We start from the raw sequence: 16,532 nt of genomic DNA, 5'->3' as shown, positions 1-16,532 counted from the left end.
ATATCACAGAGTGACTTCATGTTAATGACAGGACTGTCAGTATTTCTCCCTTCTGATAAGTATTCTTACTTTCCCAATGCTACATTTATGAACAGTCATCCTTGGGATCCATGGGGATTGGCTCCAGGACCCCCGAGGATGCCAAAATGCACAGATACTGAAGTCCCTGATGTAAAATAGCACGGTATTTGCATATAACCTATACATATCCTCCTGTATACTTTAAATCATCTCTAGATGACTTATAATACCTAATACAATGTAAATGCTATGTAAATAGTGTTATACTGTGTTTTTAATTGTGTGTTTTAATTGCTGTATTGCTATTTTTTTGCTGTTTTTTCCACTTATATTTTCAACTTGTGGTTGATTGAATCATTAGATGCAGAACCCACGGATACAGAGGGCCAACAGTGCTCCTCTCAAATTAAGTCTCTGACTTAGCATCTTTACCCCCTTATTCTGTGGGCTCTTCCAGTTGTCACCAGCAGGGACACCAGCAGCAGGTGCTGGGTGGACACTTGGGAGGCAACCAGATGGAAGGGGTGTTCCATGAATAGCTAGGATTAAACCAAAATATACAACTAACCAAACACCTCTGAGGCTTATGTCCTCATAATTAACTCACAAACTAATTCTCTCTTAAAGCCAGAGATTCCCAACCAGCTGATCCAGTTTGAGAAAGTCTTTTTCAAACCTTCCCTGCTAAAAATGTGTTTCCCTCTGCTGCAGTTGCTGGGTGTGTATCCTGTGCCTCGGGTGGGTTGGGACGGATAAAAGGTTGAGAATCACTGTTCCAGGTAAAGTAATGTCCCCTTCCCTCCCGGCATGTTCCATATACTTCCTTTTTTCCATGTTCTCTTTCCAGGGTCCCTTTGTTGCGACCCAGCAATAGAGATAGCTAAGAAAGATTGTCAGAAGGGTCTAACTCAAGAGATTCCATTCTACCTTCACAATCCGAGGCCCTTAGTGGGCTCTCCTAATATTTAGTTGCAACAGTGGCGATTTTTTGAACAGAGTCATCTCAAATTTGAGTGTAGCCCTAAATACTGTGAAATGATTTTTGAGAGCCTCTGCTTACTGTGGTGAAAGTTACACAGAGGAAAAAGAGCCATCAGCTGAAACTATCCAGAAAGCATTTTAAAGAAGCATCAGTTGTTTGAGTCATCCCAGAAGCCATTCTAAATTTTAAGGAGCCAAATGAAATTATTTTTTGACTTAATGCTAGTAGAGCAAGTGTATTGCAGGGAGAATTAGGATAGAGTTCTCTTTTATGTGCTGTTTGGGGTGCATGTGGTAAGCATCCCAGTCTGGCTTGTCTGGGACTTGTGGCTGAGGGTGTGTGGTGGGCAGCCTTTGCCCAGCCTGGTGGTCCTTTATGAAGGTTAGATCCTCAGGGACTGTCAGAGAGGATTTTTGCAAAGGGACAGTTAAAATTGGACAAGGAAATACTTTGGTTTTGTATTGCATTTTAATTGTAATGAGACAAATTGCAACACTCCGAGCCTCGTCAAAAATCTTTTCCTCTCTCTCTGTTCACTCATAAATGCAGGGCCAAGCATTCTTTAGACATTAGCTGGGCTGGCCTTGCCCTCTGCCTAATGGGGAGATTTTTAAACTCTCTGAAAAGCTCTGGTCCCCAGCGCTCTGATGTGGGACAGATGACAGAGTGATTGTCTGCGAAGGGGAGCTGGAGGTATTCAGACCCTTATTGCTTTGCTCAAGGCCAAAACTGTGGTCTGTAGTGACCTTCAATCCCATTCTCTTATCTCCTTTGGGACTTTGAGGGGGAGCTTCCTCTTTATTTCTTTACAGAGACGTAAAAGCAAGCAGGCGTCAAGTGCTGGGCTCCAGGAGGATGTGCAGGCCGTATTTCAGAAGGGTCACAGAGGTCTTGGTGTGCCTTGCTTGAGTGATGATCAGTCTCAGCTGTGAGAATGAAAAGTTGCAGCTGACCCTGGGATCTCAGGCTCTTTCAAGGGGATTTTTTGTGAAGGTCACCGTGAATGCTGGCAGAATCAAGAGTCTCAGCTGAGGGAGAATTTGGGCATTTGATTGAGTTGAGAGTAAGTGTGTATATATGTGTATCTCTGTAAGTGTGTTTGTGTGTACGTGGGTATCTGTGTGTGTGTGTGTGTGTGTGTGTGTGGTGGTGAGTGGGTGGGAGGAAACTCACAGGGAGAAGAGTCAGGAGAGGGGTCATGGTGATACACAAATTTTCCAGACTAACTGACCAAACACTTAGGGTCATGCTGTAGTCATAAAAAGAGAAATGAGAAGAAACTGAGTTTAGGGAGGTTTTACAATGATGGCTTCATGAAGTCTTTGTAGAACTTTCATATATAAGTGTTGTCTCTTGCTCTGCTGAGTTCCTATTCCCTTTCTTTCCTATTTTAATTGTGCCTCTAATCTCATTTCACCTGGATAATTGCTATATGTGTACGTATCTCCCTTTCCCAATTTTAACTTCCTGGGTATAGGAACCATGAGCTTTGTATCACCCGAGTGCTTCCTTCACCTCTCATAGAGATACTCAGCAAATATTTGCAGATCAAATGAATGAATTCTCAACTCCTTCATTCTGAATTTTGTTGACATTGTTGGAAAAACTTGTAATTATGGAAGAGTAAACATTTCAGTATTCTAAGTGGTTAATAATCAAATAATCATATAATTAAAATGATAACATGATAAGTGGTAAACATCTTGAGTTTCAAAGACTTTTGCTACATCCATGTCATCACTGGCATTATGAATCCACATGACTTTAGCATACTAATAGTCACCTAACCTCTGTGTCTAAATGTTCGTGTGTGAGAATGGGGTTCATAATATCTGCTTTATCTAACAGGGCTGTATGACCAAAATGTTCAATAGGTGTCAATGCCCTTTGAAAAGTTAATAGTGTTAGAAAAAGACTGAGATTATAGAGTACATAGTGTTTAAGATCTTACTGTTGTTACAATAGAAAAAAACAAGCACATCTGTCTATAAAACCTACAACAGGCGCACAAAAATTCTAGCATATGTTTTTAAGCACTTTATTAGTTTCATTAGATATTTCTTTTAAAAGGTCTGGTGGCCAATAATGATGATGAAGATGATGGTACTAGAAATAATAGCTTCTGTAGCCTTTTATAATTGATAAAGCTCATGTGCGTTATTATCTCAGATTTGACAATTCTTCCTTAGGGGAGAGGAGTAGCTCTTTACAACTCTAAATTAACTGTTAAAACAAAAAGAGTCAAACTGAACTGCACAGGAGTTTTAATGCAAATGTATTTAGTTAACATTGCACCCAATGTTCTGAAATACATTTACTGATCTTCAAAAGACATCTGAAAATAAAAAATACATATAGATTGAGGTAGTTGAGGAAACAAAGCATTATGTACATTCCCATAAGATGACAGTATAACTATAGTCCACTGTTGTCCACTCCTTGGCCGAGCCTTCTGTTTATGATTGTGGGAAGGCACTGGGCAGAGAGCAGTGCTACCTTGCCCCCACTTCCCTTCACTTCTTTACCTACCTCCTGCACTCCCACAGGTCTGACTGTTGGGGTGTTGGAATCCACTGTCCCAGCAGGACCCCCAGAGCTTTGGCAGGGGCAGGCACTCAGGGGTCTACTCAGCTGATTGATGGGGTAGGGGTGGGGTCTCTTCCCAGCAAAGGGTTTGCAAATATTTGCTATTATATAGCCAAGCAATAGAAGTCATCGAAGGGGCAATATTTTTTGCTGATTTTATGGTTATTGTATATTCTCTTCCACAAATGCCTATGTGTTATTATTTTGTGCACTGGCTAACCCACAAAGTGGTTAATTAGTCCTAGATAATCTAGAGTTGATGGAATTAAAATTTAAGGACACAGTAAATTTTCATATTTCATAATGCATGTGGGCAGCACCCAGAATCCAGAATCCTTGTTATCCTTTGTACACCTGACTTTGGTAGTTCCCACGTTCACCTACCTTGCGTAGTAAAACAAGGTCCAGCCCAGAACATTGTTGGTATCCCTGTTATAGTCTTTATTATACTGTGTTCTGATTTGGTTACATGACTCCTTTTGCCCCACTAGATTGTGAGCTCCTTGGGAATAGGGTTGGCATCTTGCTCATCTATGTATTTCCAGGGAAAGATATCTAATGTATAGTAGGAAAGCAATATGGTTTACTGAATGGATAAATAAAATGAATGTGCATTCATGGAATGAATGGAGAGCCATTTAAAATTTCATACATTTTGATAATTCATATTGTGAATTCATATTGTATTTTTTTTTTTTTTTTTTTGTTGAGACAGAGTCTCACTTTGTTGCCCAGGCTAGAGTGAGTGCCGTGGCGTCAGCTTAGCTCACAGCAACCTCAGACTCCTCGGCTTAAGCGATCCTACTGCCTCAGCCTCCCAAGTAGCTGGGACTACAGGCATGCGCCACTATGCCCGGCTAATTTTTTTCTATATAGATTTTTTTAGTTGTCCGTATAATGTCTTTCTATTTTTTTTAGTAGAGACGGGGTCTCGCTCTTGCTCAGGCTGGTCTCGAACTCCCGACCTCGAGCGATCCACCCGCCTCGGCCTCCCAGAGTGCTAGGATTACAGGCGTGAGCCACCGCGCCCGGCCCATATTGTATTGTTAATATGAGTGCATGCCATTAATTTAAAAGGTAAGTATGATTAAAAGTTAGAAATAAGTCATTTTCTTCATGCCAGGTGTGGTGGCTCAAAGCTGTAGTACCAGCTACTCGGGAGATTGAGGTGGGAGGATCTCTTGAGCTCAGTTCCTCAAGGCTATGATCGTGCCTGTGAACAGCTGCACTCCAGCCTGGGAAACATAGTGAGATCCTGTCTATAAATAAAATAAATAAAATAAAATAAAATAAAATACTTATTTAAAAATTCCATTCCTTTCAAGATCATAAGCGCATTATAATAAAATGATCTTTTGTGATACTGCTAATAGGCATCATTTACCATTATAATTTATATAGTACTTAAAAGAATTTTATGTCATGAGAAATATTTTTAGTTTGAGCTTTTTGCTAACTTAGATGGGTTATCCTCTGCCTGACTTGCGGTCTGAATTAGCAAGCTTTTTGAATTTTAGTTTCTTTACCACTATACTAATGAGGAAGAAAGGTTTTGATGACTGTGAAATTCATCTTGGAAGAGCTGAAGAACCATGAGAAGAAAAAGAAAACAAAACAGGAGCACATGGTGATTCAGTGGTTTATAGGAAGAAAGACTCAGTATTTATCAGGTGAAGGAATAGATAAATGAAGGAGTGTTGGTCTATTTGGGCTGTTAGAACAAAATGCTTTAGACTGGGTGGCTTGTAAACAACATAAATTTATTTCTCACCATTCTAGAGGCTGGGATGTTCAAGATCAAGGTGGTGGTAGATTCCTCGTCTGGTGAGGGTCCACTTTCTGGCTCATGGCACCTTTTTGTTGTGTGCGCACATGGAGGAAGGGAGAGCTCATCATGGGGTCTCTTTTATAAGGGCACTAATCCCACCCATGAAGATTCTGCCCTTATGACCTAATCACCTCCCAAAGACTCCACCCCTAATACCATCACCTTGGGGGTTAGGATTTCAACACATAAATTTAGGAGGGGAGACACAAACCTTCAGACCATAGCAGAAGGTATCTGCAAGTAGACAAAATTTACATGCAGGAAACATGAAATAGTGGGATTAGATGCCAAAAAGAAATGTTATCAGTTGGATTTCAGAGGGGAGAAAACTTTGTAAGGAAAATCTCCATGAAGGAAGTGGAATCTAAGCTGGGCCATAAGGAAATTAATCAGTGTGAGAAAATAGCTTTGTGTCTGTGTCAGTTTTCTATTGCTGTATAACAAATTATGACAAATCTGGATACTTAAAGCATCATAGGTGTGTTAGTCACCATTTCCATGAGGCAGGAGTCCAGGCACCACTTGTCTGGATACTCTACAGAATTTTGGAGGCTGAAATCAAGACTGGGCTGTATTCCTTTCTGGAGCTTGGGGACCTCCTCAAAACTCATATGGTCTTTGGGGCCTTGAGGTTCCTGTTTTCTTTTCTTTCTTTCTTCCTTTTTTTCTTTCTTTCTTTTTTTTTTTGAGACAGGGTCTCCCTCTATCACTCGGGCTAGAGTGCGGTGGCTTCATCATAGCTCACCACAACCTCTCAAACTCCTGGGCTCAAGCCATCTGCCTTTCTTAGCCTTCTGAGTAGCTGGGCCTACAGGCATGAGCCACCATGACTGGCTAATTTTTCTATTTTTAGTAGAGATGGGGTCTTGCTTTTGCACAGGCTGGTCTTGAACTCCTGGCCTGAAGCGATCCCCGCCACCTTGCCCTCCCAAAGTGCTGGGATTACAGGTGTGAGCCACCACTCCCAGCCGAGGCCCCTGGTTTCTTGCTGGCTGTCAGCAGGGAGCTGCCCACATTCCGTGCTACATGGCCCTCTCACAGACACCTGGGCAAGAGGCAGCTCCGTTCTTCAAGGCCTGTGAAAGAATGTCCCACTTCTTCCACCCTCTTTTAAAGGACTCACTCAGTTAGGTCAGGGCCACCCAGAAAAATCTCACTTTTGATTCACTTAAAGTCAACTGATCATGGACCCTAAGTACATCTGCAAAATCTCTTCACCTTTGCCACATGGCGTACATAATCGTGGGAGTGGTCTCTCCTCACCTTTGCTATATTTTAGTGGTTACAAGCAAGCCGCAGCTTCCATCTGCTCTTAAGGGAATTATACAAGGGTGTGTGTCATAGCGGGCCACCTTAGAATCCCGCCTGCTATAGTGTCTTTTTTTAAGAAAATGATTCTTTTTTAAAATTTTATTTTATTGTGGCAAGAACACGTAACATGAGATCTACCCTCTGAACAAAATTTTAAGTGTACAATACCTTATTGTTGAGTATAAGTACAGCATTGTTTAGCAGATCTCTAGAGCTTATCCATCTTGTTTGACTGAATGAAACTCTGTCCGTTGATGAATAGCTCCTCATTTCCCCCTCACCCCAGTCCTTGGTAGCCACAATTCCACTCTTGTATTCTGTTAATTTGACTATTTCAGAGACCTCATGTAAATGGAAACATGCAGTATTTGTCTGTCTGTGACTGGATCATTTCACTTAGCATCATATCCTTAAGATCCATCCATGTTGTCACAGATTGCAGAATTTCCTTCTTTTTTAAGGCTGCATAGTATTCCATTATATGTATATACCACATCTTGTTTATTCCATTCATCTGTTGATGGATGTTTAGGTTATTTCCACATCTTGGCTATTGTGGATAATGCTGCAATGAACACAGGAGTGTGAATATCTCTTTAAGATCCTGATTTCAATTCTTTTGGGTAAATACCCAGAAGTGAGATTACTGGATCCATGATAGTTCTATTTTTAACTTTTTGAAGAACCTCTAAACTGTTTTTCATAGCAGCTGCACCATTTTACATTCTGACCAACAGTGTACAAAGGTTCCAATTTCTCCACGCGCTTGCCAACACTTGTCTTTTGTTTATTTGATAGTAGCCATCCTGGTGGGTGTGAGATGATATCTCATTGTGGTTTTGACTTGCATTTCACTGATGATTAGTGACAATGATCACCTTTTCATATACATGTTGGCCATGTGTATGTCTTCTTTGGAGAAAAGTCCATTCAAGTCCTTAGCCTATTTCTTAATTGGATTATTAGTTTTTTTTAACTATTAAGTTGTAGGAGTTGTAAATGATTCCTTTGTTGTTGTTTGAATGTGTTTTAAAAGTGAAGTTTTAAAAATGGGCCTTAGGTATTAGATGCCAGGCTAAGGAAAATAACTTCTCTGTACTTGGAGCTTTTCCTTGGGGGACCAGCTGTTCATCCTTATTAAGGGAGAGGAAGGAGCCTAGAATGAGCTATAATTAGAGAAACCGCATCATCATTTTGATGTACTGCAAGAACTGCCTAACCGGTCTCTTGGCTGCTGGTCTTGACTCTCTCCCATCTGCTTCTAGTCACAGTCAAGGTGATCTTTCCAAAACGCACATCCAGTCATGTCACTGCCCCGCTTAAAATACTTCTGCTGACTGTTCGACAGAACCTCCTAGGATAGGACTGCCATGCTGTGTAGCTTCATGTCCCAACATGTGCTTCGTGTGCCCTTCATTCATGCTCAGTGAGACAGGGGCACTAAGGATTAAGAGGGGGATGGATTTGAGAGACACTGGTAGGTAGAATTACTGGGATGTGATGCGGGAGGGCGTCTTGGTCTGTTTTGTGCTGCTATAACAGAATACCTGAGACCGGGCGATTTATAAACAACAGCAATTTATTTCTCACAGTTCTGGAGGCTGGGAAGTCTGGGATCAAGGCACCAGCAACTTATGAGAGCCTTCTTGCTGTGTCCTCACATGGCAGAAGGTGGAAAGGGGTGACCCACTCCTGCAAGCCCTTTTTACAGTGGCATTAATCCATTTATGAAGGCAGAGCCCTCATGACCTAAACCCCTCATTGAACCCCACCTCCCAGCACTGTTGCAATGGGGATTACATTTCCAACACATGCATTTTGGGGGACACACTCAGACCATAGCAGAGGGTAAGCCTACTCTATGCCTGGCAGTAAGGAGTGCAGGTGCAGTAGCAGACGTGGGAAAGAAGGTGAGTTGAGTCTGGGGACGCTGTGTAACATTACACCCGAGGACTTTTTGCTACTTTGCCCTGTACTGGGTACTGTGGCATCTAGAAAGGAAGTTCCAGGCATGACCTCTGCAGGGATGAGAATATGTGTTGCATTAGGAAATCAGAGACTCGCAAGGAAGAGGAGTAACAGAAGAGTATCTCTGGTTGTAGATTCCAGAGGAAGAATCATGTAGGTGTCAGTTAATAGCTGAATGAGATTTTTCCCAGTCCATGAAATACCCAGAAAAAATAATGACAAGTAAAAAGTTGCTTTTGGGACTTAAATGTTAAACAGTGGGTGACATTAATAGGGCCTAATTTGGGGAGGAGAGGCTTCAACCTTGTCCTGGTTATCTCAGATTAGTTTTGTCTTTCCAAGTGTCTTTTGTCATTCAACAGTCTGGTTATGCATCTTGAAGTTCTTTTGTGCTTGTTTTGGGCTATGCGACAGTCTGTAAGTTTTTCTCCTACTGCTTTCTGAGTGTCGAGTTTCTTCTGGAAAGCGTTGGGCCAAAAATCTTTTTAAGCTGCCCTTGTCTGCCTTCCTAATGTGGGAAATGATCTGAGGAAAATAAAGAAAAACGGCTGCTGTTTTCCTTCTTGATGGAAGACGGATTCCAATCTCTGCTGATCTCTTTTCCCGTGTGGCTAAGCGAGTCCACCATGTCAATGTCCAGTCAATTTCCAGCTCATCCGGTCCTTGTGATTCCCCCCATGGTCACTTACATGCTGCCATTGCTTTGGGCCCACAGCTCGTCGTGCCAGTGCTGCTACGGCAGCAACCTGACTCCCTGCTGGCACCAACTCAGCCTCCCACGAAGTGTGCCCCACAGTCATGGCTCCCCACCGTGGGTGCCTCTGCCAGCTGCTCTCGTCCTTGCTGCCTGCGAAGCGCTTTCCCTCCAGGCACACAGAGACTGTCATCGGGGGCTGTTTGCTTGTCTGCACCACTGTCCCCAACCCTTTATTAGCTGCTGCAGTTCTAGCCTCTGCTCCAAAGCCCCTTAACTCTGAGGAGCTGGCTGCTGCTAAGGATGTAGAAAGCCCTTCCAAAGGAGTGACGGGTAAAGAGGCCCTGATACTGATGTGCTGCTTCTTCTCCGGTAAAGCCTGCAGGTCTCTCAGGTCTTTCAGACACTTTATCATCTCAGAAACTGGGCACTCATGCACCAGGTTTTCCCTCCCTCTTCCCCAGGAAGCAGAATCTAAACCCTTCCAGTAGGGGTTAGTTGGGAGACTAGTGAAGGTTGTGGGCATATTCTTTGAATCGAATTTTCTTGGGACTAAAAGTGTGATGGGGTGGAATTTGAGAGGTGAAAAGCCTCTAAACTAAGCTCATGAAAGCATATGTCTTTAGGTCTTTCCCTTAGTGACAGGTCATCTGTTCATGTCCTCCAAAAATATTCAGCTCTCACGATGGGATCTGTCTTCCTCTAACAATGTCCCAAGTCCCTGGAACTCTGCGTGTAGTGCTGACTTTTGTGTGAGTCTGGGTAATGCTAGGTGATGCTGTGGTAACACCTGCCCCTGCCCCCCCAAATCCCATCCCCTCATCAGTGGAGATTCATTTGTCACTTATACAAAGTCTTTTGCAGGTTATACATTGCTCTCCAGCTTGCAGCTATAGCATCTGAAACACACGCCTTGTGCATTAGTTTCCTAGAGCTGCCAAAACGAGATGCCACAAATTGAATGGTTTAAAACAACACATATTTATTCTCTCAGCGTTCCGGAGGCTAGGCGTCGGAAGTCAAGATGTGGGCAGGCCTATCTTTTCTCTGAAGGCTCTAGGGAAGAATCCTTCTTTATTCCTTTCTAGCTTCTGGTGGTTGCCAGCAATCCTTGGCATTCCCTGCTTGTAGACACCTCACTCCAATCTGTGCCTCCACCTCACATGGCTGTCCTCCCTGTGTCTCTGTGTCCAAATCTCTCTCTTCTTATCAGGACACTGGTCATCGGAGTAGAGCCCACCCTCATCCAGTATGACCTCATCTTAATATGATTACATCTACAAAGCCCTTATCTCCAAATAAGGTCACATGACAGGTACTGAGTATTAGGACTTTGCTATATCTTTTTGGGAGACACAATTTGATCCATAACACCCTTTAAAGTTGTGGCTGAAGAAGAGAGAGGTGAAAGGAACACCCCTGGCTCTTAACAGTCTCACCTCCGAAGTGATACATGCTGGTTTTGTTCACAGTCCGCTGGTGGAGTATGGCTCCGGCATAACCACGAGGGAGGCTGGTAAGTTCAGGGCAGCTGGATAGTTTCTACATAAGGTGAAATGTCTATCTAGGAGCACCACCGGGGTCCTGCAAAGTGTATTGAAGGAATAGACTTGGAAAACTGCTCAAAGAAAAGAAAAGCAATAGTTTGTATAGCTTGTAAAACTATTTTATTTTTGTTTGGTTCTTTGGTGTATCTTAATCCAGAAATTACAAAACGGTGGTTACCAGTCTGGATGTATTCCATAGATGTGTTTTTGTGTGGCCCACACAATGTTTAAGAAATGTGAACAAACATCTACATATCTAGATTTACCTTAAAGAGTGGGAAGATTTGACAACATCTGGGCTTGCATGTCCACACTTCCCTGTGTAAGAAGAAAAACAGCCAGATAAGCGCTGCTCCAGGTGGACGGCCCCCTCTCTTCGATTCACCCGACCCCTCCATTGCCTGTAGCATGGCCAGCACTTCTCATTTGGCTTTGTGCTTTCCCCATTGCCTTCTTAGGAGAGATTTTTTTCCCCTTACATTGTCTTATTGTACCTGATTGGCTCCTGCAGGCATTTGTATTTGTGACCTCTATTTTTAGTAAAATCTGCATTTTCATGTATCGTATTACATCCTGGTGCTTCTAAGGGATTAAACAGTATCCAAAAACATCACCTTGAACTTATGATTCTGAGGTTGACTCCTGCTATAGCCATCTGTAGTAGTAGCGATTTAAGGTGAACAGTCCACAAAGCTTCCGAAAGATCTATAAAGGTCCAGAAATACCTATAATAGGGTAGATAAATATTTACAATGAAATACTTGCAATTGGGATAGTTGCATAATATTGGCTACAATTAAAATAATGCCTGCTGACTCACTTTCAAGTAAATCCTTACTGATATAGCTTTTTGTGCCTTTTCTCCTCATATAGACCATTGGAACGATCCAGTGAAGATGTGGATATAATCTTCACACGACTGAAAGAAGTTAAAGCTTTTGAGAAATTTCACCCAAATCTCCTTCATCAGATTTGTTTATGTGGTTATTATGAGAACCTGGAAAAAGGAATAACATGTAAGAAATGCAATCCAGTAGTATATTTTCATGAATGGTTTGTGCTCATTTGTGGTTACCCTCTGGGCGTAGATAGCAAATGGAGTATTTATGTGCTAAATATTTGATCCTCAACCAAGGGTATCAAGTTGACATTTCCCTCTACTGTGTTTATTCAGTTCCATGTAGGCGTTTCCTTAGCTCCGTTGTTCACAGAATGTAAATGGGTCTTCCGGGGCAGCCTACTTTCCAGATGGAGCTGGAAGGATGTAATGATTCATACATTTAGCTATATCCTTAGAAATTCAAGGATATAGCTAATTTCTCTAATCCAAGAAATGTGTGACCAATAGGATAGTAAGTAAAGATAAAAGGTCTTTTAACTAATGCTAATAGTAATGTTTTGAATTAACCTCAGAAAGTGTGAATAAGGGGCAGGAAGATAGAGTGACAGCTGGATTTTTTAGAAAGTTTTTTCTTATTAAAAAAGTATAATAATACTTCTCCACCTGTTGGGACAGGGACACTTTATCCTGCAGTAGCAGAAAGCTTCCATCCGACTAGGTTGAATAATCAATTACTCACACAAGAAGAAAAAAAAATCAGTTACTCATATGTAAGAAGTCTGGAGGTAGGATGACTTCAGGATTGATTAGTAAAGTAACTCAATGACATTATTAAGGTTGCAGGTCCTTCCTGTCTTTTTTTTTTTTTTTTTTTTGGTATGCATTTTCAGATGTTGGCTTTTGTCCTCAGACTTATCCCAAATGGTTCTAAGACAGCTGCAGCAGCTGGAGGCATTACATGCCAGTATAAAATCACCTTGTTGAGGGGCCATTTCTTTTTTGTCTCTGTTTCAGAAGCACCCCCTGCCCCGCCCCCCAGCAGACTGCCCGTATTGGTTTCTTGACCAGAATTGCATCATTGCCTTTATCTAAACCAATCGCTGGCAAAGATACTGGGATCACCAAGATTGATTTAGATTAATCCTGATTACCCCGGTGGAGCTAGGGAAGGAGCTCATATGCCCTGAGCACCTGACCCTGGGGAAGAGGGTGGAAATTTACACAAAACCTGGGTTCAGCTGGGTGAGAGGGCATGAATGGTTCTGGGTGGGAAAGCAACAGGGGCTGTCACAACGTCACTGAAGAAAATTTAGAAAATCAACAAAATCAAAATCACCTACAATCCCCTCATTTTGTGTGTATCCTTCAAGGTGTTTTCCCATGTGTACACACACAGACATTGTCACATTTCTATTTTAAAAACATCATCCATACATATCATTTCCAATGAATATTTTTTTTCTTACTGGTAGCAGAAATTTTATTCTTTTGGTGATGAGACTCTATCTTCTGTTTCTTAAAGCCATTTTCAAAATGAATCTTTTATGGTATGTAATATGAATTTCGTTGGGCAAATAATAATGACTTTTGGGATCAAGTTCATGAAAGGCAAAACCCTAACTCAAAAATGAGTTTGGAGCAGCAGAGTTATGGAGAGGCCAACTATAAACTCAGCAGCCCCATCTTATGCTTAGCATTGCGCTTGGTAGGATGCCGTTGTTGTTCTTTGCCTTCCCACAGCGTGTCCCAGTCAGGGAGTTCAGGGCAGCTTTTCGTCATTGATTATAGTTCCTGGAAGCTTGTTCTTACACAGTGAGCAACACGCTTGCCAGAACTGAACTGTCGTAAATTTTCACTGAGTCACTTGACCTCTGACTCTGTGAAAAGAATTTTAAAATATCAGATCATTCCATCTACTTATTTAGCTAGGATATTTAAAAGGACAGTTGTTTGTATGAGATTTTTGAATCTGTGTTTTGGAATTATTTTCCAAGGTCTGGTCTTAACATGATACGGGCACTAAGGTTCTATCTAAATACCTAAATATTTTCTCTCTGAGATTACAAACTGAGAGTAAAATCAGGTTCAGAAATTTCTGATGAAAGTCATTTCCAAATGCCTAAAAAGCAATGAATTTATAAAGTGAACAAGAAAATTGACAATGATAATGCAGTAGTTTAAAAGTTTAAACAAAGCAGTTTTTTTAAAAAAAAATCATTCATTGGTCACCTTAAAGGGAGACATGCTATTCTAGAAAACACATTGCTTTTAATATAGATTTAGGAAATTGGGGTGGTGGTCCGGTATTCTGTTAATATGTACCCCATCTGGAGTAATCATTTTCCAAAAATCACTATACAATGGAATGTATTTAAGATAAACTACATAAAATATCAGTCAATTCTTCTTAAATTCGAAGGATCTTAGAGCATTTAGGGTTATCATCCCTTATTACAGCTCTGTAAGTATGGAAGAGTTTCTGTTTAACAGAGTTGCACTTCATAGAATATTAAATAAATAGGATATAGCTTTGTGGATTGATGAGGTAAAAGGAAACCTTGTAATGTTCTTGTGGGAAACAGATAGGGGAAAGGTGGGAAGCTCAGTTAGGTCCAAGTCATGCTTATGATAACCAGTGCAAAACTATCAGATCATAGAGCAAAACTAAATTGTATTTGGTATATTTACATCACTATTTCTTCTCCAGTATTTCGCCAGGGTGATATTGGAACAAACTGGTATGCTGTCCTGGCAGGGTCTTTGGATGTTAAAGTATCTGAGACCAGCAGTCACCAGGTAATATATGTTATTTTTTTAAAGTAATATTTATTATTATTATTTTTTAAAGACACATTATCCCTATGTCTTCAAAATTACATTTTCAAATCTACTTCCTCTTCCCCATAATAAGGGATTTAATAGTATTTGTTGGATTCCTTTATTAAGTCACTCAACAAGCAGATGTATTGAATGTCTTCCGTGATTTGAGCATGATGCCAGCTGTTGAAACATGAAATGCAAGAACACGTTGCCTGCCTTGCAGGAGCTTGCAGTCTACTGGGAAATGCAAACAACTGCAGTGTGATCAATTGTTGTATAAGGTGAAGTGTGAGCAAATGGGAAGGAGAAGCAAGTCTTCCTAGGTTTCCTCTTGGATCCTTTCTCTGTCTTGTATCCTGACTTTTCTTCATCCTAGAAGTGACCTCGTCAGCCTGTTAGGAGCTCCAGTGGTGCACGGAAAATGTAGTTCCCCTAAAATCTCTCACTATTTCTCCACCTCATCTTTCCAAATGTGTGAGGGCCAATAATATTATTTATTATCAATAAAGTACAGCACTTGTTTGTTTTTTTAATCTTCCTTAGTTGCCTGGTGAGGAGTTTGACATCCTAGTAAGGTAAAATTCATGTCCTTTTTTCTTTTCACAGTATTTGTGAATATTTAAAATTGGACTAGAGTCTCCTTTCACATCCGCAGTGACACATGCTCCGTCATTATGACATGTGGCCTAAATGGACATAACCTTCCTGTTTAGAGCCAGGAACCTCCAATCTGAAAAGTGTGGCCCCTAAAGGGCCACCTTCAAGTGTCTCTATGAAAATGTTCCAATTCTTATTTCCACATATTCAGGATTCAGATAAAAACTGAGGGAAGAGAATCGGTTAATTGTAAAATCAGAGAGAATTATCAAGAAAAATCAAAGAATTATTTAAGTGGGCAAATAATCTACAGCCAAGTACCTTGTTTAAGACAGTGTTTCTGACCCTTTTTCATAAGTAGCACACTTCAAATGTGAGAAACATTTATGACACACTAAATTACAGGTTTAAATTTTGTAGGGACTTGTGTGTGTATTGGAGTTGTGGGCAGTTCCTGTATTAAAATCGGAGTGGTATCCCAAAAGATGTTGGTAAGGTGGTCATTTGGAATTTGGAATGTAGTTTCCTGTGTTATATCCATTGTAATGGATAGTCAGTCTCTGGCCAGTGTCCAAATCCTACTTAACCCACGGTGCACTCTTTCTATGCATCAGTGCGTGAAAAGTTCCATTGGACACTGTGTGGAACTTGTGTGTCCCAACTTTGATGATACTTTCCCTCTTCCCCTCTCTCACAGGGCTGGTTTTCTCTTGGAAAGAGAGGGTCAAGGCAAGATGGGTTTTGATTCTTGTAAGCTGCCTCAGTTTCCCAATAGGACTGAGAACAGCTAGCATTTCTTGGATATTTGCCACATCTAAGATAATTATACATATCCAACATATCTAAGATATTTATCCATATTCTATTTATCTGATATTTCTGGGATATTTGCTTGGCAGTGTTCCAAGCACTTGACGTGTATTTATTTACTCCTTAAATCCTCACAACAAACCTATGAAGTAGGTCATATTACAGATGAGAAAACAAGTCCCTGAGTGGTTAAATAACTTGCCCCAAGTAACAAATCTAGAAATCAGAGGAACTAAGATTACAACCCAAGCAGTCAGGCACCTGAACACATGCTCTTAGCCACTGCCCTCTACCGTTGACTCTTGAGAAATAAGATGAAACATGCAACTACCCTCTCTTTCTGCCTTTTATCATCCTTCCACATTACCCTGTGTCCTTTCTCTCTGCACGTCTCCCACCTGTAGGCGCCGTCCAGGTGGGCACCCTCCGGTTCTTAGCTTAGAGCTGTTCCTGGTGCTTCCCTTCCCCAGGTTTCACCTGCACAGATGTGCTGAGGGGACAGGGCCTGGGGTGGATTGTCCTCAGCC

The 16,532-nt window shown here is 41.3% G+C and overlaps 1 protein-coding gene across 12 annotated transcripts in view; it reads left to right on the top strand.

Annotated features, from left to right (window-relative positions):
• The window catches only part of RAPGEF4 (Rap guanine nucleotide exchange factor 4), a 285,602-nt gene that overhangs the window by 36,349 nt on the left and 232,721 nt on the right, over positions 1 to 16,532 (top strand). For all 12 annotated transcript variants that reach the window (XR_011233694.1, XM_069470899.1, XM_069470936.1 and 9 more), the window contains exons 2-3: positions 11,811 to 11,953; positions 14,486 to 14,574. Coding sequence is in view for 11 of the 12 variants with exons in the window: in XM_069470899.1 (XP_069327000.1) it covers positions 11,811 to 11,953; positions 14,486 to 14,574 (232 nt within the window). In the remaining variant the exon portion in view is untranslated. The remainder of the gene's footprint in view (positions 1 to 11,810; positions 11,954 to 14,485; positions 14,575 to 16,532) is intronic.

The sequence above is a fragment of the Eulemur rufifrons genome, chromosome 1 (genome assembly GCF_041146395.1).
Source record: "Eulemur rufifrons isolate Redbay chromosome 1, OSU_ERuf_1, whole genome shotgun sequence".
In the NCBI taxonomy this organism is placed as follows: Eukaryota; Metazoa; Chordata; class Mammalia; order Primates; family Lemuridae; genus Eulemur; species Eulemur rufifrons.
The sequence above is the reverse complement of the archived record's forward strand: the minus strand, read 5'-3'. Positions and strand labels throughout refer to the sequence as shown.